This window comes from Mustela nivalis (assembly GCF_964662115.1).
Source record: "Mustela nivalis genome assembly, chromosome: 12".
Lineage (NCBI taxonomy): Eukaryota > Metazoa > Chordata > Mammalia > Carnivora > Mustelidae > Mustela > Mustela nivalis.
The window spans coordinates 50,801,999-50,828,611 of record NC_139031.1 but is presented as its reverse complement, the minus strand read 5'-3'; the positions used below and the strand labels follow the sequence as shown (position 1 = coordinate 50,828,611).

At 41.2% G+C, this 26,613-nt stretch overlaps 1 protein-coding gene across 7 annotated transcripts in view; it reads right to left on the bottom strand.

The window, feature by feature from the left end:
• RAPGEF5 (Rap guanine nucleotide exchange factor 5) overlaps positions 1–26,613 on the bottom strand; it is a 224,008-nt gene that overhangs the window by 92,642 nt on the left and 104,753 nt on the right. For all 7 annotated transcript variants that reach the window (XM_082693712.1, XM_082693707.1, XM_082693706.1 and 4 more), the window contains exons 8-9: positions 20,896–20,969; positions 9,996–10,121 (exon numbers count right to left, since the gene is read on the bottom strand). In XM_082693712.1, coding sequence (XP_082549838.1) covers positions 9,996–10,121; positions 20,896–20,969 — 200 coding nt within the window. The remainder of the gene's footprint in view (positions 1–9,995; positions 10,122–20,895; positions 20,970–26,613) is intronic.

Below are 26,613 nucleotides of genomic sequence, written 5' to 3'. Positions count from 1 at the left end.
ATCCCATTTATTTTTTGCTGACAAAATTTTTTGTGTCTTTCAGGAGTTGCTGTGCTAATTTTCTGATAGGGTAACTGCTAATAAGTAGGGGAGAAGCAGTCCATCAGAAACATTTTATGGGGGCAAAGGTCATTTCAATCAGGCTAGCCTCACTTTAGGCCCCACAAAATCGATTCTTAGGAACACATCTAAAAAACGCAAAGATTGAATTGCAACTTTCTCTAACAGACCTGAAAGATCCCTAGTTATTATTTTTATTAATTTTTTTTTTTTTTTTGCTTCTGACAACAAAGGTTATTTTACTAGGGGAATATTATCAATGGAAGTATTTCTAACCTTTCCTTGTGATTAACAAACTTCCAACGGAAGTAATGGATTGTACAGTATTTATTTACTGCCTATTTTAGAGGAAACTCTACAATGCTATTCAGCAGGTGCCAGTTTTTGAATGAAAGCTTCTTCTTACCCAAGCAATCAAGACACGGGATATCTAAAGTTCTTTTCAATGGCTATGACTCTCAGAGGAAAACTCCAGGATACTCAGACTGATTGCAAAAAATAACGCCATCATCACAATCCCCCAACTTGTAATAACATAAGTTCACTGAGCAGGGAGAAAGTGATAGCTTCCATCAAGCATAAAATTCAGTTTGGGATTTTATCATGCATTGCACCATTTGGGGATCATTAGACTTCTCTATTCATATGAGTATCAATATGAAGCTTGTTTCACCTCTATAAATCCTAGCCAAGGCAAGATCATGAAAGGTTTAAGGACTCATCTGTCTACAGTACCATTCTCTCCCCTCACTGACTGCACAGGGCCAAAATTTTACCTTGACATATTCTACCCTACCCCCACCTTTGAAATCACCAAGATATGCTCTTATGACTCATTAAGTTTTCATGAGCCTCTTACAAATTCCTACCCCCAAGCCACTTCCTGCCATCTTAATTGTCTTATTATCACTATTATTCTCTCCCTCTATGTGTTTCTTGGATCTCCAGAAGCCCCTAATATTTTATTCTGACTCAGCTTGCCTTGATCATGCCCAGCCATTCCTGGAACCTGAACAAAGAGGACATTTACAAGGGTTTGTCAAAATTGTTGAGCCGTGTTCATTTAATTATGGACAAATGTACCCTAAATGAATCTATATGTCGTATCTTATTTCTCCATTTTTTAAACAGGAGGAAAATACTGGAAAACAACAACAAAAAATTAAGAAACCTATCCAAGGTAAACCCAAGCACTGTACATCAATTTCTACAGACTAAAACAAGTCTTTTCTGCTTCAACAGAATGGACTTTTTAAATTAAAGACAAATTTTTATGTAATGAAAATTAAGAACACGGTCACGTTTTAAATAAGATAGGGATATTTAACGTGATTTATCAGAGAAATATGTACTGTACACTTGCCCACAGTCTGTTATGTTCTGTTATGATATTTTAAGTAATCTTCTATTTTTGCTATCTTAAAACAACATTTAGGGCTGTTGTATGCCAGATGGAATTTTTTCCTTTCCATCCATTTCCCATTGCAAAAGGAAGATGCAAAAAGTTCTGTGCATCTTACATGGAAATCTTGAAAGTATTTGAATCACTCAGAAATCACCAAACTTTGGCTGAATCAGTATGAGGTAAATAGCATACAGCAGAGTGTGTATTTAGAGTGAACATATCAGCCTGTGTAGTATTCAGTAACAGCAAGTATTCATATGACATACCAGCTCAAAATTCACTTCTATAAAAACAGGACCGGATCACAGTCAACTTTCAAAGAAAACGATGATGTAGTGGTATATTTTAGGGTAAAGCTAATGAACTGGAATTGAGCTATAATTGGACATTCTGTCTTCCCAGGGACTTAAAGCTTAAGTCCACAGACCCAGACTTGAGCTCCTCACATGAAATGCTTAGTTGATGCTGGTAACTGCTTCCTGTAAAACCAACAGAGAGGACCGTGAAGAAAGGGAGTGAATGAAACCCATGCCTGTGGTACAGATAGCCATCTCCAAAACTTGAATGCACCCACCTTTTTCTCTTTTGCCTATTACGTTCTTCACAAGAGCTCAAAGGTATTTTGTGAGGAGCACACAATTTTGGGACGCCATGCTCTGGCCACTTGGTTCCACCTCTGGAGCTACAGCACTGTCTCTCTGTGTGAGCCCTTCACATCATTGTCCCCACATTGTCTCCTCCACCTGAAATGCCTGTGTTTCCTCACTTCTGCAAGTAATGTTCCTGGCGCTTCAGAGTCTCTCTTCCTCAGGGACACGTGCATGTCTCCTGAGACCCACTGAGCTCCCTGTGGCAGGCTTCCATAGCACTCTGCCTAACGCCTACCTCCCAGGTAATGAAATAAGCCTCGGGATCTCTCGCAGTGTTAGCTCTCTGAAGGCAGCAAGGTATCAGGGCGGTCCGTGAGAATGAAAGCACATTTTAAGCTGGTACCTATGTCTCCCTTCTCCATGAGATCTCTTCAAGTCTTTATTTCTCCCAGCCTCAGTGGTATGCGGTTGTCATGAAGGACTATCCATCTGTCTGTGCATCTCCTCCCTACCTTTCTGCCATGAAGCATTCACATGACACTTGCGATGTGGTAGTTTAGTTAAACTACCAAAGATTCCTAGTGATATCTAATCAGACAACCAACTGGAAGGTAATCATATTGTTGTTTATTAATAGTAATGCTGATCTGGCCGTGACAGGGGTAGAAGAGGAAAGAATGTAAGGTTGCGCAGGGTCTGGGGCCATAAACCAATGAAAAGCAACCTCTTTCTCAACATCTCACTTTAATGATTTCTCAGACATTCTAGAGAGGATATGCCTCTCTTAATTTTATAAGAATAAGAACTTAATAAACCTAGGGAGCAGCACCTCTCCATGGGGAATATGAGATCTTTGAAAACGTGATTTTGATAAATCTAACTGAGCTACTATCACTTTTCTTAATTGGGCCTTTTAAAATAAACGAGTATTTTCAGAAAAATAAACACTGTAATGACAAATTCCTCCATTTAAAAAAGTTGAAAATTCAGTTTTTGCGGCGCCTGGGTGGCTCAGTGGGTTAAAGCCTCTGCCTTTGGCTCAGGTCATGATCCCAGGGTCCTGGGATCGAGCCCCGCATCAGGCTCTCTGCTCAGCGGGGAGCCTGCTTCCTCCTCTCTCTCTCTGCCTGCCTCTCTCTGCCCACTTGTGATCTCTCTCTGTCAAATAAATAAATAAACAAAATCTTTTAAAAAAATAAATAAAAACACTGAAATTCATTTTTTAAAAATAAATGTCAGGACTTGCAAGTGGGTTCTTGTAAGAACTTAAAAATATAGCTAATGAGCAGATGGCTCCACCAGACAGCATGAGCCCATCACTTTCACTGGCAGCTTAGGGGCCATTTCTCTGGTAAATAAATAAATAAGTAAATAACCCAGCAAAACTAGAATTTAAAAACCCCGTGGAGGGAACGAAACTTGTAAAGCTTGATGTGTAACGCAGAAGAGTATGGACCGCTGCATTCGTGAAAAATGTTTATCAGAGGTATTTACTTCCTAATGCCTGTGAAAGTATTTAAACACTTGACTAAATACTGTCTTGGATGATTCCTTGTTTTCCATGTGTAAATACTTTCCCTCCATCCCTCAGCTCAACGGTAAACTTCTCAGAGGCACGAATTATCTTCTGCCATTTTTGTGTTACTTTGTGGCCATATTAATCCTGATAGAAAATGAACTTAAAACTGTTCATTCGGGGCCGTCTCTCTCCTATGAAGAGGTACTTTAGTACCAAACCAACACAAAGTCAAGATTCTGTTAGTAAGAAAAATAACTTCACTTCTATAGAGCAATTTCTCAGTTTACAGGTGGGCAACTTAATATATAATGAATTGCTTATCACATCTGAATTCTGACTTTCATTATTAAGCAATAATGTTATAAAATCCTATTTGTATTTAAGTAGTTCCTCGGTTAGGCAAAATTACTGATAAACTTTAAATAATGCTATGATTGCTCTTAACTTCTCTAGATGTATAATGCAAGTATGAATACAGAACGGTAAAACCACCTTTGCTTTTAGTATTTCATAGAGAGTAAAAACAGGGCTTCCAACTTATACTTAGCTTTATTTTTTAAACAAAGTAAGAGACAAATGAAAGTTGGAAAAAGGCAGAGGCTAACTTTTAATAGGTGAAGTAAGAGGGACAGCCGCCAGGATACCCCAAACCACTTCTCCCCGAGTCATCCATGAACAAGGGACCCTTTGACGTAGGCAGAATTGCAGGATGAGGCTGCAGGAAACAAGGAAAAGGAAGCCTGGTGGAGGCTGAGTGATAGGGACCCTACCCTGACAGCTATGCCAAGATTTAGTTTCAGCAAAATCCCCTTCCCACCCATTTTTCAGAAGCAAATGAGAAAAGGGGAAGGAAGTAGGGTGGGTCCTCAGACTTAACAAAGGAACTGAAGAAAACCGGTGGGAAGAGGGCGGGTTATGCTTCGAGTCTCTAGGGAAAGGACTGCTTAGAGAGGCTCTCACATACATTTCACACATCCACATTTCAGCAGTTTGGAAATTAGGAACTCGGTTTAGCAGCCACCACCGGTATTTCTATTCCACAAGTTAATACACTACAAAGCTCCATGTTCAGAAAAAATAATTCTAGTTTTCTGGTCAAGAGGAAGGTTGTATTCCAGGAAGGACCTACCTGTAGATATATATTTTCATACAGTTATCTCACAGATATGAAAATATGAACAGCTTACATGCTTTTCAAATCTAGGTTAGGACTCAAACTAAGCGAGCACCTTAGCATTCTCTTTTCTGTAATCCTTCCCATATCTGCCACTACTGTCCTGTCAATACATAATCGCTCTGTCTCTTTCTTCCAGGGTGGTCCTGGCCATTCCTCTTTCTTGGGATCATCATGATTCTTGTTGTCCTGGTTTCCTGTCCTCTGATCAGCCCTCCCTCCAGTAATGACTGTGGAGAGAAGATACATCCTAGAAGCCAACTGACGTGAGACCGCTCTTAGCCCAGCTCTGCATAGCTACTCCTCAGCCTCAGTTTTCTAATGTACCAAACTGAAGCACATCATTTACCTCACAAGAGCTCCCCACCCCCTGTGATGCCCCCACTCCTTCTTTTCTAGGAAAACTAACAAAACCAAGTCATCAGTGACTTCTCATTACTTTAGAATTCAGTAAAACTTTTCAGCCTTCAAAAAATCCCCATGGTCTGGTCCCAATCTCAATTCTCAAGAAATCTTCCTTCTCCTGCTTCCCTTCGGCCCTTCAGCCCCACTTGGGGCTGGTGACACAGAATGTCTTCTGATGACCAAAAATAACTTGTACTTTGACGCTCTGTGCATTTTCTAATGCTGTTCTCCCTTCTAGCAATGCTCTTCTTCAATTTAAATTGTTAATAGAACCCAAACCCACTTTAAGGTCCACATCAAACTTTATCTCTGCCATAAGAGAAACTCCTGTTTCCCAGGTGGAAATTCTTCTTCTAACTTCTGTGTATCTCTCTGGGGATTACCAACACTGTCTTCTTGTATCTCAGTTACCTGTGTCAATGACTTCTTTCCACAACATGACTATACTTCTTCAGGGAAACATCCACCATAGTTATTCTGAATCCCCTATGACTTTGCTTTTACTAAAGGTATGCTCAATGAATAAATAATTGAGAGTATTCTAAAATAACAGCATGGTAATACCATTTCAGACTATATGGGTCAAGAGAGCATTCCTGAAATCACGGCTAATTCTAAAGATGGCACAGACATCTTTGCAGCAAATGCCAAACTCTGGCTAAATAATCCAATTCTTTTGGGGGCTACCAGAGGTGCTGTCTGTCCAAGATATTTTCAAAAGGTCTGGTCTGAGAAGATGGCTTATATAGTTTCCATGCCGCTATCCAGAATCCCCACCTCACAATGTGCCAATAAGTTAAACACAGTGTGCTTTAGTTTGTATCTCAGACACCTGAAACATACTGCGGGAACACAAAAGCAAGGTAAATGTTTTATAGCTTTTTGGTGAAGGCGACTAACCATTCTATTGCTAAACAGAACATTCTAATGTCTACCACCTAATAGAAAATAACACTCATTCCCACCCGCTCGTTACCAGTCACCGAATCCTGCCAATTTTACCATTTCTTATCTACATCTACAGCTTTCTCATTTCCCCTCTACCACCCTGGTTCAGGCTTTCACCTTTCACCTGATTCACTACAATAGTTTTCCAAGGGTTCTCTCCAACACGCTCCTCTTTTCCACTCATTTGTTCCAATGCCAAAGGGATCTTACAAAGACTCCATCTGATTGTGCCACTTTGCTTATTTGATGGCTTTCCTTTGCCAGAAAAACAAGTCTAAACTCTTTACAGTGGCTTACTAGGTCTTATGCAGCTGAATGGTAACCTCCCTCACAACCCACTCCCCTTTATTCCCATGAATCACCCAGCGCTCAAGTCATGTGCATTCTTGCTGGTCCCTCTGTCTACCAGGTTCTTCCCTGTCCCCCCTGCTGGGGCCATTAGTCAGCCTTCCAGGCCAAGCTGAAAAGCCCCAGGTAAGCTGAAAGGCCTGTGGTAACACAGGCTTTTCCCTTATTAATATAATTTGATTAAGACTAGGAAATGTGATGCCTACCTACAAAAGAAATAATTTCTTTAAAGAGTTAATGACCAAATTTTAACGCCACTATCATAATGTTTAGAAGAAACAACCAATTTCTGTCCCCTTCTTAAAGTTCTCACATAATGATTTTCGACACTTAGTAATGAGTGTGGGCTAATTTTGCCTACAGCTTGTTAATATAAAATAAGAAAACCAAGTGCTTCCTGAGAAACTTGTGGTAATTATACATTTAAATATTTTTCTTTCAGAAATACCTTGCCAAAAGCTCAGAGCGAAGTGTGTCTCTAATTAGCTGCACTTATAATCATGGCATTGACCAGTCTGAGAAAATAGGAGAAATGCCTGCTTGGAAAGCTTGAAGCTCCATCTCTTTGTAACAAGATGCACCAGCAACAAAAGCTTCTTTTTCTATTCAGTGGTACTTTAAAGCAGCTTTCTCATTTTGGCACATACGTATTTAAAATGATGTGGTATTCTAGAACTGGAGAAGCAATGTAGTTTAGTTAAAAAAGAAAAAAAAAAAAAAGACTCCATGGGTAACTTAGACTCTTAACTCAAATTTCACCATTGCCTCCTTAAATAGCTTTGGCCCAGGAATGGCAGATGAGGTAGGTGAAGCATTTTAAAATCATAAAAGAAAGGAAATCAGTATGTAGCTCCAGGGTTGGGTCATCATTGTTACTGCTATTACAAGAAGAAACTGCGGGTCTGGGTTTACACTGGGTAAACGGCGGTTTCCTCTGTACATCCTGCGTGTTATAACAGCATTTTCATGAGCCAGAGCAGATGACCACCACTGAAAAGAGAGCGAGGGCAGGAAAAAGGCAAATGCCATCCCCAGCTCATGAACACGGTGAACTCCGTGAGGAAGCAAAGACGGAGATAACATCAAATGCTCAAGACCTAAATGAGTCAGATCATCTATCAGATGGTTTTTGTTCCTAATACGTCACTGCAAAAAGCATAAGCATCTAGTATTAAATAACCCATCGAGTGGAACACAACATCAGTATCAGCCTTGAGAGCTGAGTAGTTCAACTGCTGTCATCCTGCAGGAGGGACATGGCAGAACAGCCGAGGTTATATTCATCACTGAGGAAGAAAGAGCTTGAATATTCACATCTCCTCACTCAAAGCTCCAAAAAAAAAAAAAAAAAGAAAAAAAAGAAAAAGAAAAAAAGAAAGGTCTATGTAGCAAGGCCGTAATTCCAATGCTGATTTATACACCGTCTTTCCTCTCAGGAGCATAAACACTATCAGAGCTGCTAATGCATTCATATCACGACATTCATGTAAGAAGTAACAAACCCTAGTGTTGCGTTTTACAATCTTAAGCTGAAGGACGAAAACTTCATTTTAAGTATCGGTATAGAGGAGACAGCAATAGCAGATAACCATAAGCAAAGCTGTCACTCTTCTACCACTAAATTTCTGTCTCCTGTTAGAAGTCGTTACAATTACCAGCATCGAGTTTGGATTTACAACACATATTTGGAGGGTAGGATCGTCTCATTAGCTTTGACTATAATATTCCAGACTGAACTAAAGACAAGGCAAAGGCAACACTGGAACACAGAAGCCTGAAGTTGTCTGTGGCATAAGGCCGATGATTTCTAGCCTTGGTGAATTGGTACTCTACCATGGGTTTGGCTTTAAAAGATCTTGCCCTACCCGCAGGCTGTCGCTGGTCCACTTCACTGAATATGCAATTCATTGTGAAATATATCATTCATTTTAAGGACCGCTAGGAAGGGAAAATGCTGACGGTTAACCCATGATGTGTTTTCCTATCATCAATCATTGAGATGACCCTGATTTCAGAGATGCTAAAATGCAGGGGAAGTGTGCATTTTAAAATCAACAAAATATGGCAAATGAAAACTATTGCTCTTCTAATTAGAAACTTAAGTCACACACTAGGATACTCAAATATTCTTTTTTTTTTTTTTAAGATTTTTATTTATTTATTTGACAGAGAGAGATTACAAGTAGGCAGAAAGGCAGGCAGGGGCAGGGGAGGGGGGAGGAGCAGGCTCCCTGCTGAGCAGAGAGCCTGATGCAGGGCTTGATCCCAGGACCCTGGGATCATGACCTGAGCTGAAAGCAGAGGCTTTAACCCACTGAGCCACCCAGGTGCCCCGGATACTCAAATATTCTAAGGACACGGCAGAGATTAAGGGTCAGTCTTTGATACAGTCAACATTTAGGATGCTTTTAACAACTGAAACAAGTTCCTGGACTTTCCAGTAGTACCTACTGAAGTGAAGGCTGCTAAGATGTCCACTCTCACTGAAAGTCGCCGGACACCCCTGAAACAGCTCAGTCGCAAGGCTTTGAAACTGCTTGATTATTTTCCCCCTCGAGACACCAATTGTTATCATCTAACGTTGCGCTGTTAGGGGCGCGTTATGTTCAACTGAACAGCCTGCCGCCTTGAACATTTCATCTCACCTCCTGCTCAGTAAACCCCTGGCATGTGTACTGAGCCTGAGAGCAGAAAAAAAAATGAAGCAATTTTTCCCCTTTAGAAGGGGTTGGACATAAACTTCCAAGGAAAAATTAAAGTCAGAGGAAGACATGAAGACATGTTTATATGCACTGAAGAATTTTCCCTTTTGTGAGCAACCCTGGATAGCTGAGCACTGAGAACTCAGTCTTACAAACAACAACAAAAAATCAACCAATGACAATGTGTAGCAGAAGAAAGTGGTGCCATTGTCCCCCCAGCGTGAGGACAGCATTCTCAGTTCTAAAGTTCAATCTGAATTACTGCTTTCAGGAGAAGGAAGCAGAGCATCCCTTTCCTCCAGTTTAACTCCTTGCAAACAACAGAACTTTTGCTGGAACACAAACATTCGTAAGATACTGGGAAAACTCCCTTCTGACTCTCCCACTTGGTGAAGGCGTCTATAATCTATCTAGTATTCTGCTCTTACCTTTTTCTACTGGGTACATTTGTTTGGTGACTAGAGCCATGCCATACTCAACATAAAAGTACATCAGAATGTTCTTCCAAAATTCGTATTCCACAAACTATGTGATGGGTAGAATTCCCAAAGTCAAACTTGAAAGCCATTGAATCAAAAATCATACACAGGCATTCGTATTTGCTTACATATATTCTTCTATTTCTACAGGATTTACTTTTGAGGAGCGCTCTCTTACGTACCCAGTGTTGTGAATGTCTGGCTTTGAGTTATGAGCAGCTGTCATTTTTAGTAAAGAGGATGACTTGGGGGGGAAAACCCCCAAAACTAAAGAATTTAAAATATTTTTTCCTTCAAGCATACAGCCAGGCGGAAACACTTTTCACCCCTTTCCAACCTGCATCCCCAAGAGAAAAAGGGCTTACGTGTTCAGATTTCTCCTGTTCTTTTTTGTCGGTCTGTAGAAACTGACAGTTTTCTCTCGCCAGCTTCTGGACCAGTTCAATTCGTCCGATGTCATCTCTCTCCTGAAGTTTGCACATCACTCCTGCCTTAAGAGTCGGAGAGAAAGCGAAGATATACTTAAATCCACAGTCCCAGGACATGACACCACTGCACAATTCGCCTTACAATAAGCTCATCTTCTCTGCATTAATGCTTGGTCTTGGTCATACAGTTGGCCTTTCCAAAACTGAAACTGAATTATTTTAACCGAGGAAGCTCACACCCCAAGTCTTAAAGTTCAGATCACGTATCAGTCCACTTTAAGAGAGGGAAGGGCAGAGCAAACTAAATCATTTGCTCCTGAAGTGAGCTCCTGATATGCCACTATTTGTTCCTGACAGCCTGTTTCCTGTTACATAAGCAAAGCCTCACAAGAGGTTAAAAACTCATGGGAAAGTTAGCCAGCAGCCACTCTGACAAAAAGGGTGAAATGATACAGAGGACTAAAAATAACAGTACACAAGCTCCTAATTCTTTTACGCCACCAGATTATTCCATGTATAAATACGGAGTTTAACAAGATCACAAGATTTTTCTTTTTAACAACTGGAAAATTACTGTGGGGCATTATTAGCAAAGTACTTCTAATGTTCCATGAAACATGATTTTTAAAAAGTTTATTAAAAATAAACTGCAAAAAGAAAGCTTCAAATGTCATCAGGGATTGGAAATGAACCATTAAGCATCACATTTTTTATTATGCCAAAGTACCTAAGTAACAATAATATGAAGGAGAAGAATCTAAGACTTTCATTAGAAAAAAAAAGATGTTCATTATAACACAAATTGTTAACTGTTTCTGCTCAAATTATTAAAAAAAAAAAAAAATGTCCCGACCTATCAGGACATGATCTAATGAAATCTGAAGTTATTCTTGGCAGGAGCAATCAAAATTTGGGAACCTACAATGCAACTATACAGGATTTTTCTTATTTTTTTAATGTACAGGATTCGAATGGACCTAGCAACAGGACCAAATATGAAGAAGGGGCCAGCAAGTGATGTTCAGCTTCATGGTCTTAATTGTGCCAAAGATAACCATTTTGTTGAGCGGGCATCGATAAAATGGGATCCTCCATCCAAGCGAAACAATGACTATTATCTTTATTCCCAAGGGCAAAGATAGCTCCTTATCTAACCACTTCTCCAACAACTAGGAAGGAAACAGAAAATTCTTCAAGTGGCCCAAATCACAGATTCCCAGGAGACAGCAAGTGGAATTCCTCCCCCAAAGTCAGATGTTTATTTTTAAAATATCCCTCACAAGCGGCCGTCCAGTTTGTCTCCAAGCTTCTTGCACAGGGATCACAGTTTATCTTAAGAGAGCCTGTGTACTGTCGGAGAGCCACACTTGTTGGAAAGTCCCTTACCACACTCGACAAAACTCCGAAATCACTCAATGTCAAGCCATGAGTACCAGTTTAGCCTTTTATTTGAATTTTTTAAAAAGATTTATTTATTTATCTCTCTCTCTCTCTCTTTATTTATTTATTTATTTATTCTAAAAAGAGAGGGAGAGAGTGAGTGAGTGGGGAGAGGGGCAGAAGGAGAGGGAGACAGACCCATAAGCAGACTCCCCGCTGAGCCCGGGATTCCGCCACCAAGACCCTCCTCTAGGAGGAGAAACCGGTGAGTAGTGAAGAAGGTGTTTTAAGGAGGAGGGAGAGAAAAACTGTATGGAGTGCTGCTGAAATGTCAAGTATGATAGTTTCGAAATGACAGATTTGACAGAATTTTGACGGAAGTAATCGGTGGCTTTTGAGGATAGTTTCTTTTAGGGCAAAAAAAGTGGTATGGGGGAAGAAAGCTGCATTAGCTCAGGGTTCAACAGAGAATGAGCAACAACCCTTCCGAGGAGTTTTGTTACAAGCAACAGGACACTAGCTCAGGAGTGATGTTGAAAGGAGTTTTGCTTGCTTGCTTGTTTATGGTGAGGGATGTTCCCGTCTGCTTATCTTATTAGAAATCATCCAGCACAGAGGGAAACCTGAGGATGCGGGATGGAGAGGGGGCATTTTGGGGAGTAATGTCCTTCAGGCTCAAAGAAAGCATAAATATCTACTATCAGACAGAAACAGGACTGTGAACATGTCACTCACTGTAACAGGAGGGCAGGTAAAGTACATGGGTAAATATGCAGGTCGGTGGACATATTTCTCTTCTTAAGGATGAGAGAGAGACAGAGAGAGAGCACATGTGCATGTGTGCAAGGTGAGGGAGGGGTAGAGGCAGAGAATCTCAAGCAGACTCCCAGGAGAGTCAGGAGCTGGACATGGGGCTCGATCCCAGGACCCTGAGATCATGACCTAAGATGAAATCAAGAGTTGGACGCTTAACCCGACAGCCACCCAGGCCCTCCTGGAAATTCTCTTTTGAATGCTTCTATTTCCCCAAAGAATAAGTCAAGTTATTAGCTGAGAGTAGAGAATATGAGAAGATGCTGTGGAGTTACAATAAAAGAATGCATGTAGTGGTTATTGCAATGGCGAGGGTTGGCCAGTTTTTTGGGAAAGGGCCAGAGTGTCCATATTCCAGGATTCGTAGGCAACATGGTCTCTCGGGCCACTACCCAGTTCTGCAGTTTTAGTACAAAAGCAGCAGATATGATAGGTGGGTGAAAGAGCACAGCTGTGTTCCAGTAACAGTTCACTTACAAAAACTGGGAGTCAACTGTGGTTTGCCGCCTCCCAACTTGGAAGGAAACAGGACAAGGGAGGTAGAATAAGATGGTCAAGCACTACTAAGGGCCCACTTGATTTTATTTTTAGATCCCTTTACCATACTAGCCATGCTCCTTGGAGCATGTTTCTGTTTCTTGGGATTTTAATGGAGCCCATTACCTGATGTAATGCTAAATACATGGGCTGATCGTGAAGAGGCACTTTTAATCAATACTAGAGAGGTACAAGAGGATCAGTGGTGTTAAATATCCTCCTTCAAACTAAAAAGGCAAGGAAACTAGGGAGGGGGATTCCTGTATTACAAATGATTAACATCCTTTAAAAGCTCTGACCACTTAGAGGAATAAATTTCTGTTATCTAAAAAATTCATTGATGTCGGCCAGCTAGAATTTCTTCTCTCTCCATCCATGTCATCCTGACAGCATTTAACATACTGTCCTGCTAGCCTAGAGAGGAGGTTCGTGACCCTGCAACCTTAGGACCTGCCCTGTGGTTGTTTATTTTGCAGTGTGATGGATTAGTCCTAATCTCTCTGTGCTCCCCAGTGGGGTGCCCTGTATAACAGAGCGTGTGTGTGTGTGTGTGTGTGTGGGGGGGGGGGGTGAGATGGTGGGGGCTGGGGCCAGGAAGGAGGATACATAGGAGGAAAGCGTCTTAGAACTAAACAGGCATGAGACTGAGCCTGTTCCTCCTCACCAGCACGGGTTTCAGAGTTAACTGGGCTAAGCTCCCACGTGTTCTGATTTGGAGACGGTCTTTCCATGGTATGTATATGGGAGACAGATCCATGCACATTCTTTGGTTTTTTAAAAAGATTAATTTTATTTATTTATTTATTTATTTTAAGATTTTATTTATTTATTTGACAGATCACAAGTAGGCAGAGAGGCAGGCAGAGAGAGAGGAGGAAGCAGACTCCCCGCTGAGCAGAGAGCCCAATGCGGGGCTCGATCCTAGGACACTGGGATCATGAACTGAAGGCAGAGGCTTTAACCCACTGAGCTACCCAGGTGCCCCAGATGTTTTTTTATTTTAGAGAGACAGAGAGAGTGTGTGTACATGGGGAGAGAGGCAGAGAAAGAGGGAGAAAAAATCTCAAGCAGACTCCAGGCTCAGCATGGAGCCCAATGTAGGGCTTGACCTCACAACTCAAGGTCATGACCTGAGCCAAAACCAAGAATCGGAAGCCTAAGCAACTGAGCTACATAGGTACCCCATCATATACACTTTTTAAAAATAACTGATATCATTAGCAAAAAGAGGGTGGGACTGAGTAGTGAAAACTTAAGACACCTTAACTGTGTTTTTGGTTTCTGTGGGAACATGAATGGTTAAGTAACAATAAACATTCTTTAGATCATATGCTTAGGATTCTAAATATAGACTCTTCTTTAATGAGGAAACATATTTTTATTAGAACCAGGTACTTGGGTGCACAAATTATGTATTTTAAACACAAAATGCTATTACTTTTAAGAATGGATTTCAGAGCAATTGTTTCATATTTATAATTAAAACATCTTGTAATTAAAAAAGGAATATTACAGTCTTGAATTTTCTGGTTTCTGCATAATTTCTAGATGTCTTTTTATAAGATAATCAATTCTACAGCACTCCTTACATAACAACCATCAAAAAAAAGGCTTTCCATGAGGGTTATGAATGCTTCTTCATTCCCTAGAGAACTTGAAGCCCAGAGAGATGCCCATACATCCTAAATAGTTTCTAAGCCAGTCCTCTGAGGAAGCACTGTGCTCAGCCAGATGTTCTCTGGGGGTCCCTTTCACAGCTCTGTAATTTAGTGATTTAATTTGAAAAACCCATGAATTTATTAATACATTTTGGGAGCTTTGTTATGGCAGGAGAAGCAAGATAAGTAACAGCCCTTGATCTAGACTTTCACTTCTTGAACTACTTAATTTGTCTATACAAAATTAATTATAAACAGTTTACCTAACACTGCTAAGCCAGAAAAAAAATAAAAGATTAATCTGGAACTGTCAGAAGAGTTATTTAAGAGCCTCATTTCAAGGTCTGCTTTGAAAAAAAAAATCTCTGTAATGTATAATTAAAGCTATTCATATGATTTTTAGTGTTTGAGGAGAGCAATGTTGTGAATGTAAATTAAAGTCTGTTTCCTTTATAAACGGAGTCATAAAAATGTTGGGTCCATTCTTTCTGTGGTTAAATGGTGCTTGGACAGGATTCCCTTAGGAACACTACAAGGATGATATATGAAACACCTTCATGACAAAAGGTGAAAGAGCACATTTTGTGTATGAAAACACTGTTTGCATTATCTTCACTTTAAAAACCACTTTCTCTAAAACACTTAGGTAAACTATCATGCAAAAAGAGAAAAAACTAGAACAAAAGAGCCCACGTTTCAAGTAAGCACTTTTGCAGTAACAGAATGCTACTTAATACAGGTTCATGGTATTTGGATAAATTCTTATTTATTACTAAATTGAGTCACTTCTTTAACAATTCAATCTCACAGAAATTTGTAAAGTAAATTAGAAAATTCAAATGATGAAACACTGATAGGATGGGAAGATATATTATTTGACTCAACTGTATGCACATACTCCCTAAGCAACAAATATTAAGAATCCCTTCCAGCGGTGGTGGGGTTATGGACATTGGGGATGGTGTGTGATATGAGGAGTGCTGTGAAGTGTGTAAACCTGGCGATTCACAGACCTATACCGCTGGGGCTAATAATACATTATATGTTTATTAAAAAAAAAAATTAAAAAAAAAAAAGGAATCCCTTCCAGGAAAATTCTGAACACAATTCACACTAAATAATAATAAATTAGATATAATATTAATAACAAATATATAAAAATAATACATTAAAGCATATAACATATCAATAATATAACATAATATGGGGGCGCCTGGGTGGCTCAGTTGGTTGAGCGACTGCCTTCGGCTCAGGTCATGGTCTTGGAGTCCTGGTATCGAGTCCCACATCAGGCTCCCTGCTCAGCAGTGAATCTGCTTCTCCCTCTGACCGCTCCCTCTCATGCTCTCTCTCAAATAGATAAATAAAACCTTTTAAAAAATTAAAAATAGGGATGCCTGGGTGGTTCAGTTGGTTAAGCGGCTGCCTTTGGCTCAGGTCATGATCCCAGAGTCCTGGGATCGAGTCCCATATCGGGCTCCTTGCTCGGCGGGGAGCCCGCTTCTCCCTCTGCCTCTAGCCTGCCACTCTGTCTGCCTGTGCTTGTGCTCTAACAAATAAATTTTAAAAATCTTAAAAAAAAATTAAAAATAATAACATAACATAATATGTAATATATACTAGAATATATCATATGGTAATTATAGAATCATAATATTTATACTATATTAAATATAATAATAAATTATAAATTAATAATAATAATCATAAATAGCTATTTTATTTTGTAGGGCACCAAGTACGCATTTTCTCAAATTTCTTCAGAGAGGAAAAGAAACTATGAAAAATTTCCTCTTGGATGGGCTAGAAAAATATACCTCTTCCTTGAGGGAAAGGGCCACATGGCGTCCAAAGTGAAAAGTGCATGTGATGGGGAGCATAAGGCAGGTTTACTCACGCCCAGGGCATCACTAGGAGAGGCCTCAGACACCATGCTGGGGCATCACAGAGCCTGAGAGTCATTCAGGGACTCCTGGCCCCTCACTGTCCAGGTAAGGCACCAACTTCAGGAAGGCTCACTTCTCAGATCCTCCTCCTTTCTGTAATGGCATTGTGGTTGGACAGAACCATCCTTTATAAACACTGTATGAAGCTCCATCCTGCCAGAGCAGAGTGGGAGGAGGGAAGGTGGCAGAAGCCATAATTACATGGAATTTATAATTGCTGTTTTCCCTCAAATATTTTCTTAATCTATTTTTTTAGAGGAATATTCTTTTTTTTTTTTTTAAAGATTTTATTTATTTATTTGACAGAGAGAAATCACAAGTAGGTGGAGAGGCAGGCAGAGAGAGAGAGAGGGAAGCAGGCTCCCTGCCAAGCAGAGAGCCTGATGCGGGACTCGATCCCAGGACCCTGAGATCATGACCTGAGCCGAAGGCAGCGGCTTAACCCACTGAGCCACCCAGGCGCCCCTTTTCTTAATCTATTATACTTATATAATTTGCTCTTCTGATAAAACTAAAAAATGCACTGCCATACATTTACATAGCTGATGAAGTAAAAGGTTTATTTATTTCATATACTTGATTCCCTGAACTTTCATATTGGAGTAGGGAGGACACTAATATTTTGTCTTGTTTGGACCTGAAATTTCAGCTCAGGTCTGTAAACATTACTTTCTGCACTGCTAAGCAGGGCAGCAAAGTTGACAAATGATAAAGAAGAAGAAAAAAGCAAATTCTAATAGATTCCAACATAAAGGATTTTAAATGATCATCTATTTTCTATGATCACTATCACAGCCTTAAATAACAGCTTTCTTCCATGTATTAAAAAAGAAGTCACACTTTGGTTACTGATAATCAATTACTTTATACAATTAACAGTTACCATCACTTAATATTAAAATGATTGATACAAATGGAGGCTAGGAGACATGAAAATAATTACTGAATCAGTGGTCAATGGACTCCTGAAGCAAAGGAAGAATTTACAAAGTTCAATATGTTATAAATTACTCATTAAAGATCACATTAAGGGCCCTGAACTAGAACCTGGTAAAAATTCTACATTTTTTTTTAAATTTACAATATTATTTATTCAAGGAGAGAGTGTGGGACAGAGGGAGAGACAGTCTCAAATAGACTCCCCACTGAGAACAGAGCCCAATGTGGGGTTCAATACATGACCCTGAGATCATGACCTGAGCCAAAACTGAGAACTGGATGCTTAACCAACCAGGACACCCAGCACTGCAAAAATTATATATATCTATATATCTATATATATTATATATATTATATATATTTTATAAAATATATAGATATTTATATAAATCTATATATTTTATATAGATATAGATATATATATAGATCTATATATATATATATTTTTTTAATTTAAAAGATTTGTTTGAGAGGGAGAGCTGGGAGAGGGGCAGAGGGAGAGGGAGAAAGAATCCCAAGCAGACTCCACACTGAGCGCAGGGCCCAACATGGGGTTGAATCCTACGATCCTGAGATCACGACCTGAGCCAAAATCACGAGGTGGATGCTCGACCAACTGAGCCACCGAGGTGCCCCCCAAATTTTACACATTTTGATTAAAAAATTCTCTAATCCTTTAGTCCTATATAAAGAGTGATAAATGAGGGGTGCCTGGGTGGCTCAGTGGGTTAAAGCCTCTGCCTTTGGCTCAGGTCATGATCCCAGGGTCCTGGGATCGAGTCCCGCATTGGGCTCTCAGCTGGGAGCTTGCTTCCTCCTCTCTCTCTGCCTGCTTCTCTGTCTGCTTCTCTGCCTGCTTGTGATCTGTCAAATAAATAAATAAATTCTTAAAAAAAAAAAGAGTGATAAATGAGTGTAGAATGTTTATGTATGTGAAGACAGCATAATGTTAGAGAGTAATACAAGCCAGACACCTTTGATACTCAAACGGAAAAGCAATGTGACAGATGATCACAACCATGGCAGTAACTCATAGAGATGAACTTCTCTGAGTACTTACTATGTGCTGGGCACTGTTCTGCCTCACACATCTTCATCTAACCCTCAAAATAACCCAACCATGACCCCCATTTTACAGATGTTAGAAAGGCAGGTTAGCACAAGTATTAAAAGCCAGGTTGTCTGGTGGTGGGTATTAAGGAGGGTGTGTATTGCATGAAACACTGGGTGTGGTACATAAACAATGAATCTCACAACACTGGGGAAAAAAAATTAAAAAAAGCCAGGGTGTCAGAGCTGGACCTCCTGGGTTTGATTCCTGGCCGTGGCACATACCAGTGCATCTGTAAAGCGGGGGTAAATCAAGGGCTTGTTGTGCAGGGAATAAAACAAAGTGCTTTGGAGAGCACCTACTGCATCTAACAGTCTGCCCAAATCTCGGTACTATGACAGAAGAGGGCTCCAAGGTCAGGAGAGAACACATTGCCCAGGCTCCAGCGGCAGAGCCAGGAGGCCATCCGGCCCCGAAGGCTTCACTCTGGACCTCAGACATGCTGCCTCTGAAACTCTCACACGCTAGCATGTCCTACACTGTCTCATGTCAGCCCCCAGACCACCTACTTCACAGAGATGAAAACCCCGCATGCCGGTCACCTGCAGGGACTTGGCTGGTGAGGGCACCATGGTGATGAAGTCACTGATGTCACCCTGCAGGAACACCTGTGCTTAGACACTGACGAACTCATGTAAGGACACAGGCTGTGCAGAAGAAGGGCTGGGAGGCAAACCCTAGTCTAGATGCTCGCTCCACTCCCCCCACACATCCCTGCTTTAAAACAGGGAGTTTCTCAGGCAGAAAAGATATTTTTAGGGAGAGAAGGAAGAAAGGAGGGAACATCTGAGGAGAGAATTAGAGTTTTCAGGAGGGGGGAAATGTGTCTAGGAGATCCCATCTCTCCATCTTAACCCTTTACACATCCAAAGTTTTCATCAGCCCCAGGGCATTTTTCCCAGAGCAATGTATTTCGGCGGTTGGAAGGAGTGAGAAATCAGTTTCTGCCTGCTTAAAATATGCTGCGGAGTGAAGACCGCAACAATGTGAAATACCAGCGAGCCCAGCATACAGATGCTCTATCTGTTATGTGTGTGTACACCAAACATCAAAATAATATGTTCTGGAGTCAACGTAGACACCCATGGGCACACACAAACATTTATTTCTATTCTGAGGGCAAAACTCTCAAAGTTTTCTCTGAGCTCACCCTCCATGACTTGAACCGCTGAGGATGCTAACTCCAGAGCATTTGGAAAGATAGCCTGCAGAATCGAAAATTGACAAAACTGATGCTTGTCCTGTGGCAGCAGGTCATGCTTTCTCAGACGAGTCAGAGGAGGTGACAGCTCCCTGCCTTCCTCCACAGCCTAGGCCTGTCACCCACAGTTAGGCCCCCAGTGAACTTAATTCCTGCCTTTCAAACCTAAATTGAAACCATTCCTGATCGAATTATGGATTCACTGGCTTTGTCTGCTTTCATGATTTCGAACCTCGGTACCTCCTGTATATGTACACTCGTGGCACAGCTGAAGAAAACCACAGAAAACCACAGAATCTTGAAAAGCCAGGTCTGTGTATCCTCCTGAGACACAAATACGATTCCCTTACGACAGACTTTTGCCCACAGAGTAAGCTCAAAACAAGTAAAGAACAACAACGTATGTTTAGAAATACCTGTCTCACTAATAATTTATGACTTAAGAAACCTTTGAGAGAGTCTGGAATACATTCAGTGGGGGAAATCCCTGCCCACATTTGCTTGAAAGCCTGAAAGGCGATTTCAGTATAAGCTTGGTGATGGCAGAATTTTCAGTATCTCCACAGCACAACGACTCCCAACAGTTCCTTCCTTCAACTTACTGAACTAGTGCAGCCTGTGCCATCTTGATTGAAAAAGCTAATGTAATTATTCTGACCAGAACCAATAGATTTAGAGCTGGAAAGGAAGTATAATGGGTCAGCCACGCCAAGAATCTTTAAATGCTCTGATCTACACCAAGTTAGCATTTGAGAACGCTAGGGTGTACGTGGTGAGGCCACAGTGCTGTTTGGAGATGAGATGCTGGTCAAAGCTTATCCGTGCTGTGAATTAGATGGTGGGTGTTGGCAGAGAATCTTTGGCAGGCAAGGCATCACACGTCCGTCTGTGTGGCCCAGCCCTGCCTGTCCTGCTGTCAGCCAGCCCATTCTTCTCTGCTGTCTCCAGGGGGTGGGCTGCTCTAGGGTGGTCTCTCTTAGCTCTTTAATTATTTCCTTGCTTTCTCTGGAAAGTGGAGGATGTCTGCCCCTCTGTCCCTTCCTCATGAGTCAAATTACAAATATAATTAACAATTTACGATCCTTCCTGTGAAATGCCTCTCTATCAAAAATAAGCACTTTGTTCCCAGGAATACCACTCTTTCCAGAACACAGAAGGTTGTATCTGTATCATCTGCAAACCCCTGCCTTATGTCAGCATTCCCAGTGCAGAAGACAGGCGTCATGAGAGAAGGCCACAGAACTGATCATACCTGAGAATCTGGGACACCTCTAGCTTCTGTCCCAATCACGTGTTTGTCACCGTTTTCTTCCTCTTGTTCGATTGCTTTAAACAAAAAAAAGAGAAACAATGTTAAAAAATGTAGTATCCTTAAGAAAACAGTTTCAGATCATTCTCTTTCAGATGGTAATTTGGCAGGAAAAAATAATGCAAGGTAGAGTCACAAAATGTAAATATAGCACTATTTTTTTTTTTTCTTAAGTATTTGGGTGAAAGTTTAACTAACCACAGGGAGCACTTTTCATGTACATTATCTTGTTTATTAAATCAAGGGCAGTGGAAAAGTTTGCTCTCATTTCTTCTCTTCACCTAAATCCACCCCGACATCAGCATGTCAGTACTGGGCTTCAGCCAAGGGGGAATTGGGGTGTAGTCGAAAGCTTTGGTCAAGTTTATCTGAGAATTTTTTTTTTTTTTAAATAAAGTGGGGGTTTTGGGCTGGTAGTTTATGGTCACATATAAAGAAAGCATAATATTGTCTATTCAGACCACTTCAGTGCATCATTATTATAAAATTCCAAACTCTGGAATCTCAAATCGACCTCTTCTTATTTTCCCCAGCATCTCCCTATCCAAGTCCTTGTCACCCTTTCCATGTGAGTACAATCATTTCCTAACACAAAGCTCTTAATTCCTCTAATACAATCCAGCGGGGGCACCACCGCTTAAATAATCAGTCTCCAAAAACAAACAGAGTGCCATGCTTTGGCCTATGTATCGCTTATCTTATCAAGTATGAATTCCCTGTTCATCACGAAAGGTCTTCCTTGAATTCTCTAGCTTCCTCCTAATCTCCAACTTCACAATGACATTCTATACAACCCTGATCCAGGCAGAGGGATTTAATTATTTTACTCTTTGTACAGTTTGCTCTTTCACTTTCAAAATATTTACTGAGTGTCGACTATGTGCCTGGCATGGGGGCTACTCCTGGAAAAAGGCAGGTGAGCTCCGACTTTATGATGAATTACACATCCTAGCTGGGAAGACAGTCACTGCACACCTACTACTGTAACAAACAATAATAATCATAATAATTTTAAAATATATATAATAATATATAATATATATTATATGATATTATATTATATATAATATATAACATATAATAATTTAAAATATAATATAATTTAATTTAAAAATAATATAATACTAATTTTAAAATAAGATGATCATGATAAATGGGGATATGACAGAAAACAAACTGGGGGTTGGCCACTTCTGGTGGTGGCGTAGTGGGGAGATGGTGCTTCCCTGAAGAAGTGACAGTTGTGCTGCTACCTCAAGGTTGAGATGGAGCCACCCATGGCATGGGAGAGTGACAGGAGCTAGAGAGAACATGGACCACTCTGCAAATTCAGATATAAGCCTAAGAACAGAAGAAAGCACTAAGGACTTTTAAATTGGGAATCACATGATTTGATGCATATTTTCAAAAGTTCCTTTAGCTTCATTGTGGAGAACAGACTCGAGAGAAGCAAGAGAGGAAGCAGGGAGACCAGTTTTTCGCTGACATCCTGACCAGAAATGATGATGACTCAGGCCAGGGAGGTGGAGACGAGGTGAAGATACAGAGAGCTCTGGAGTTGAGTTTTTAGGCAAAATGGACACCCCTTGCCAATGAACTGAAGATGGCTGGGGGTCAGGGGAGATGAGGATAAGAAGCAATCAAGCACGACTCCTAAGTAGAAGAAATTATTCCTTGCATCTGCCATGCCATTTTTTTCTTTTGCTCTCTCCATCAAAAGCAGGGCAAAAACATTACCAATCTTTCTGACAGTGAAGTCACGCACCGTAGTTAAGGGTTCGGTTCGTAATGTTTTATAGACATTCAAATATTGTGCTCCCTGCTCTGTACTTTTTTTAGAGTAGCATTTCATGTACCTCTGGCTTTTGTATGCCTTTTATGCCTACTGTGTATTACTTGGCATGAAGTGCATCTAAAATGCTGGGTACGCAGTACGAGCTCTGTAAAAACCAGCAGATGAGCAGTTCCTCCCCGAGTGCCCCAAACGGTACAACATGACTACCCCTACTTACAGAAACAACTGCTTTCATAACCATTTATGAAAAAGAGGGAAGGGAAATTCTTCTGTTAAACACCACGAATAACTAGGATAACTCCCATCACTGAGCATCTATAGGCCAGGCAGGAACAGCGGAAGTGGACAGAAGCTTCTCTTCTATTTTCAGCAAAAAGTTCCATTAATGTTTGTTCAAAGAGGGTCCCCTGTTGCTACTGTTGCCCGATTATGAGAAAACTTAAGAAGAAAGAAAAACTCCCATGATTTCTCTGAAAAACTAGAAACAAGAATGCCAAGAGAAAAATACAGAATAACATTTTAAATTCCACTTAAAAATGCAATGGCTCAGGGCACCCGGGGGGCTCAGTCAGTTGGGCATCTGACTCTTGATTTCAGCTCAGGTCTTGATCTCAGTGTTGTGAGTTCAAGCCCTGCACTGCACTCCAAGCTAGGCATGGAACCTACTTTAAAAAAAAAAAAAAAAAAAAAAGCCTTGGCTACAGAGTTAGGAACTCTGTTTAACTAACTGAAATAAGTCTTTCCTCAGCCTATAGTGGGGAGCATTCTCCTGGAGAGCAACTAACGTGGGACAAGTGTACCCATATGAAGTGGGAACCATATCTTGGTACTTCCTTTATGTTGTAATTTGAATTTTTGCTCTTTAAGGTTTTAAATTAGATGAAAATGAAGAAAATTGAATTTGGAATATTTTGCCAACTAAGTTCATGTTTTTATTTTAAATTTTTAAAGATTTATTTATTTATTTATTTATTTGACAGGGAGAGAGAGAGATCACAAGTAGGCAGAGGCAGGCAGAGAGAGAGAGAGAGGGAAGCAAGCTCCCTGCTGAGGAGAGAGCCCGATGTGGGGCTCTATCCTAGGACCCTGAGATCATGACCTGAGCCGAAAGCAGAGCTTTAACCCACTGAGCCACCCAGGTGCCCCTAATTTTTAATTTTTAAAGAGACATTTCATAGAATTTATTCAGGTTAATCCACTTCATTCAATAATCTGCCATATTGTTGTCATGTTAAGATTACTGCATTGCTATTTCTTTTTTGAGAGGACCATGCCTTTATTTGTTTTAAGTATTTTATTTGTTTATTTGACATAGAGAGACATAGCAAGAGAGGGACACAAGCAGGGGGAGTAGGAGAGGGAGAAGTGGGCTCCCTGCTAAGCAGGGAGCTTGATGCAGGGCTCAATCCCAGGCCCCTGGGATCACGACCTGAGCAGAAGGCAAATAACTAACAACCGAGCCCCCGAGACATCCCAGGACTACACTTTTAAAAAATCTGGGTTGGGGCGCCTGGGTGGCTCAGTGGGTTAAAACCTCTGCCTTTGGCTCAGGTCATGATCCCAGGGTCCTGGGATGGAGCCCCACATTGAGTTCTCTGCTCGGCAGGGAGCCTGCTTCCCTTCCTCTCTCTGCCTGCCTCTCTGCTTACTTGTCGTCTCTGTTTGACAAATAAATAAAATCTTAAAAAAAAAAAAAATCTGGGTTAGATTTCCATGATGTCTAACTAAAAATCTCTAAAATCTTTTTCCTTACCAAAAGGTAATCCCTTCATCACAAGAGAAACAGGAAAACTGAGATTTAGTTGTAGAAAATGATCTCCATCAGAAACAATTCATAGTCCATAATCTTTCAGGATTGTACTCTTATTTGGAGCCTCTTTTATAGGGGAGGGGGCTGTCTCTCATAAATGGTTTCTTAAAAGTGAGAACATGCCCTACTGCATCATAGAAGGAAAATAAGGTCTAGTTCCCAGACAACAGGCAGGTGGTCCTCCAGGAAAGGAACCCTAAGGGCTCCCAGGTGACATTCTGCCAAGGTCAGGGGACAGAGTCAGTGACCCTCCTACCCTCAGCAGTCAGCAGTAAAAAGGTCTAACCAGCTGAGCAGGAGAGGTAGTAACTAGCTTCCAGTTAGAACTTCCACCTCTGGACTGTCTGTGTTTGAGGCTAGAGGGAGATGTTACAGAGTCTGGAGAAAATGACTAAAAATAGGCAAGTGTGGAAAAAGATACAGGTTTCTTACAGGGGGGAACCACAGAAAGGGGGCACCATCAGTCAAGGGTAGTGCTGTGCTTTCTTTGAGAACAGAATACACTGAGTGGGGTCCGCAGTTTTCAGATAACAACTGGAATGATACTGAACAAGTGGAAAGTTAATTCAGAGTTTCCGTCCATGGTTCAGAAAACACTGACAGAATGCCTGTGTGCAAAGCAAAGGGACAGGCACTGGAAAACGATCAAGCTGTCTAAGATGTGATCCTGACCAGAAGGAGCCATCTAGCAGGGGCCATCAGACCCCTGCACACCACAGAGTGCTGTCCTCGGGGCCACGTGGAGGAAAAGACAGCTTCTAGCCAGCTGCATCAGGGACAGCACTCCTCCATCCTCTCCTCTTGGTACTCAGCACAACTTCTGTGGCTCTAGGTTACTGTGTGGCCTGGCCCATTCCAGGCACGTGCTTATCTTCCTTATGTTTCTTGGTGGTGTGAGAAAGGGAAGTTTGAGAGGATAAGATCCGGCCTCACAGGTGCCTGGTGTGTGTGTGGGAGTGATGTATGGTGGAAGTGTTACTCTGTCTTGGTTCAGAAAGGTGGGGAAAATTGGGGGAAAGGAGAGCTCAGACGGGGTGGTAAGGGTATGGTGTCTTAGAAGGTGCGAGCAAAGTCATACCAACAAGCAGTTTAAGTACACTACACAGCTTCAACCAGACGACAGAAAGAGCACCAACACTGCCAAGGACCTCAAGAAGGCAGCTGGAAGCCCTCGGCCAAATAGGTGAGTCTGCAGAACTAGGAAGCTTAAATCCTTTCCTGTTTTTGGTCAAGCTCAACCAGAGCATATGAAAGAATATCGAATAAGTAGAGGGTCTTCAATTTCCGGAAAGTAGAAAGATCAAGTAAACTCAGCATTCCCCAGCATTCCCCTCCCCCACCCCCCAAACAGTGAAGTTGAATGTCAAAAGTGCAGAGAAAGTTTTTGAAGACCTTCTTTGAGTGTGTTTTTGGCCTTTGGGTCTATAAGCCATCAAGATGGAGAGAGATGCTATCCCAAAGAGGAAAAGTCTGTAGGAACCAGAGCAGCTGAGCCATCCATCCATGTTGCTTTTAGACTTACACAAAACCATGGCTAACAAGGACTCTCCCACATCGATCATCCAGGCAAGCCAGTGGCCACTGTGTAGGAGGCTGTGATGATGGTCCACCAAGTCCTAAGTGAACAGACCCAGGGACCCACGGCTCTGACAAGGGATACTTTGAGGCCAGGAGACAACTTAGCTCGGCTAAGTCATAGTAACTGTGAAGGGGCAAGGACGCAAAAGCAGGACCGTGTGAGCAGAAACCATCCTGTCCATGTTTTTGTTTTTAAAACAACATTCTGGCGCCTAGGCATGGATTATTTCACATTACACTACAACAGAGGACATGCAGGACAATAAAAAACAGTTTCAGGATTGAGAGCAAGCACTATGTTTTTAAGGTTTAGGCATAATTCTTTGTACATATAAATAGAAACAAAGGAGACAGGGATTAGCATCAAAACATAGTGGGAGAAAGACTCCGTCCTCTACTTCTGGCTTACCCCCAAACAACAATACTACATTTCTTGTCACATCTCTGAAGACCTCAAAATTAGTTGACCAGCCCTAAG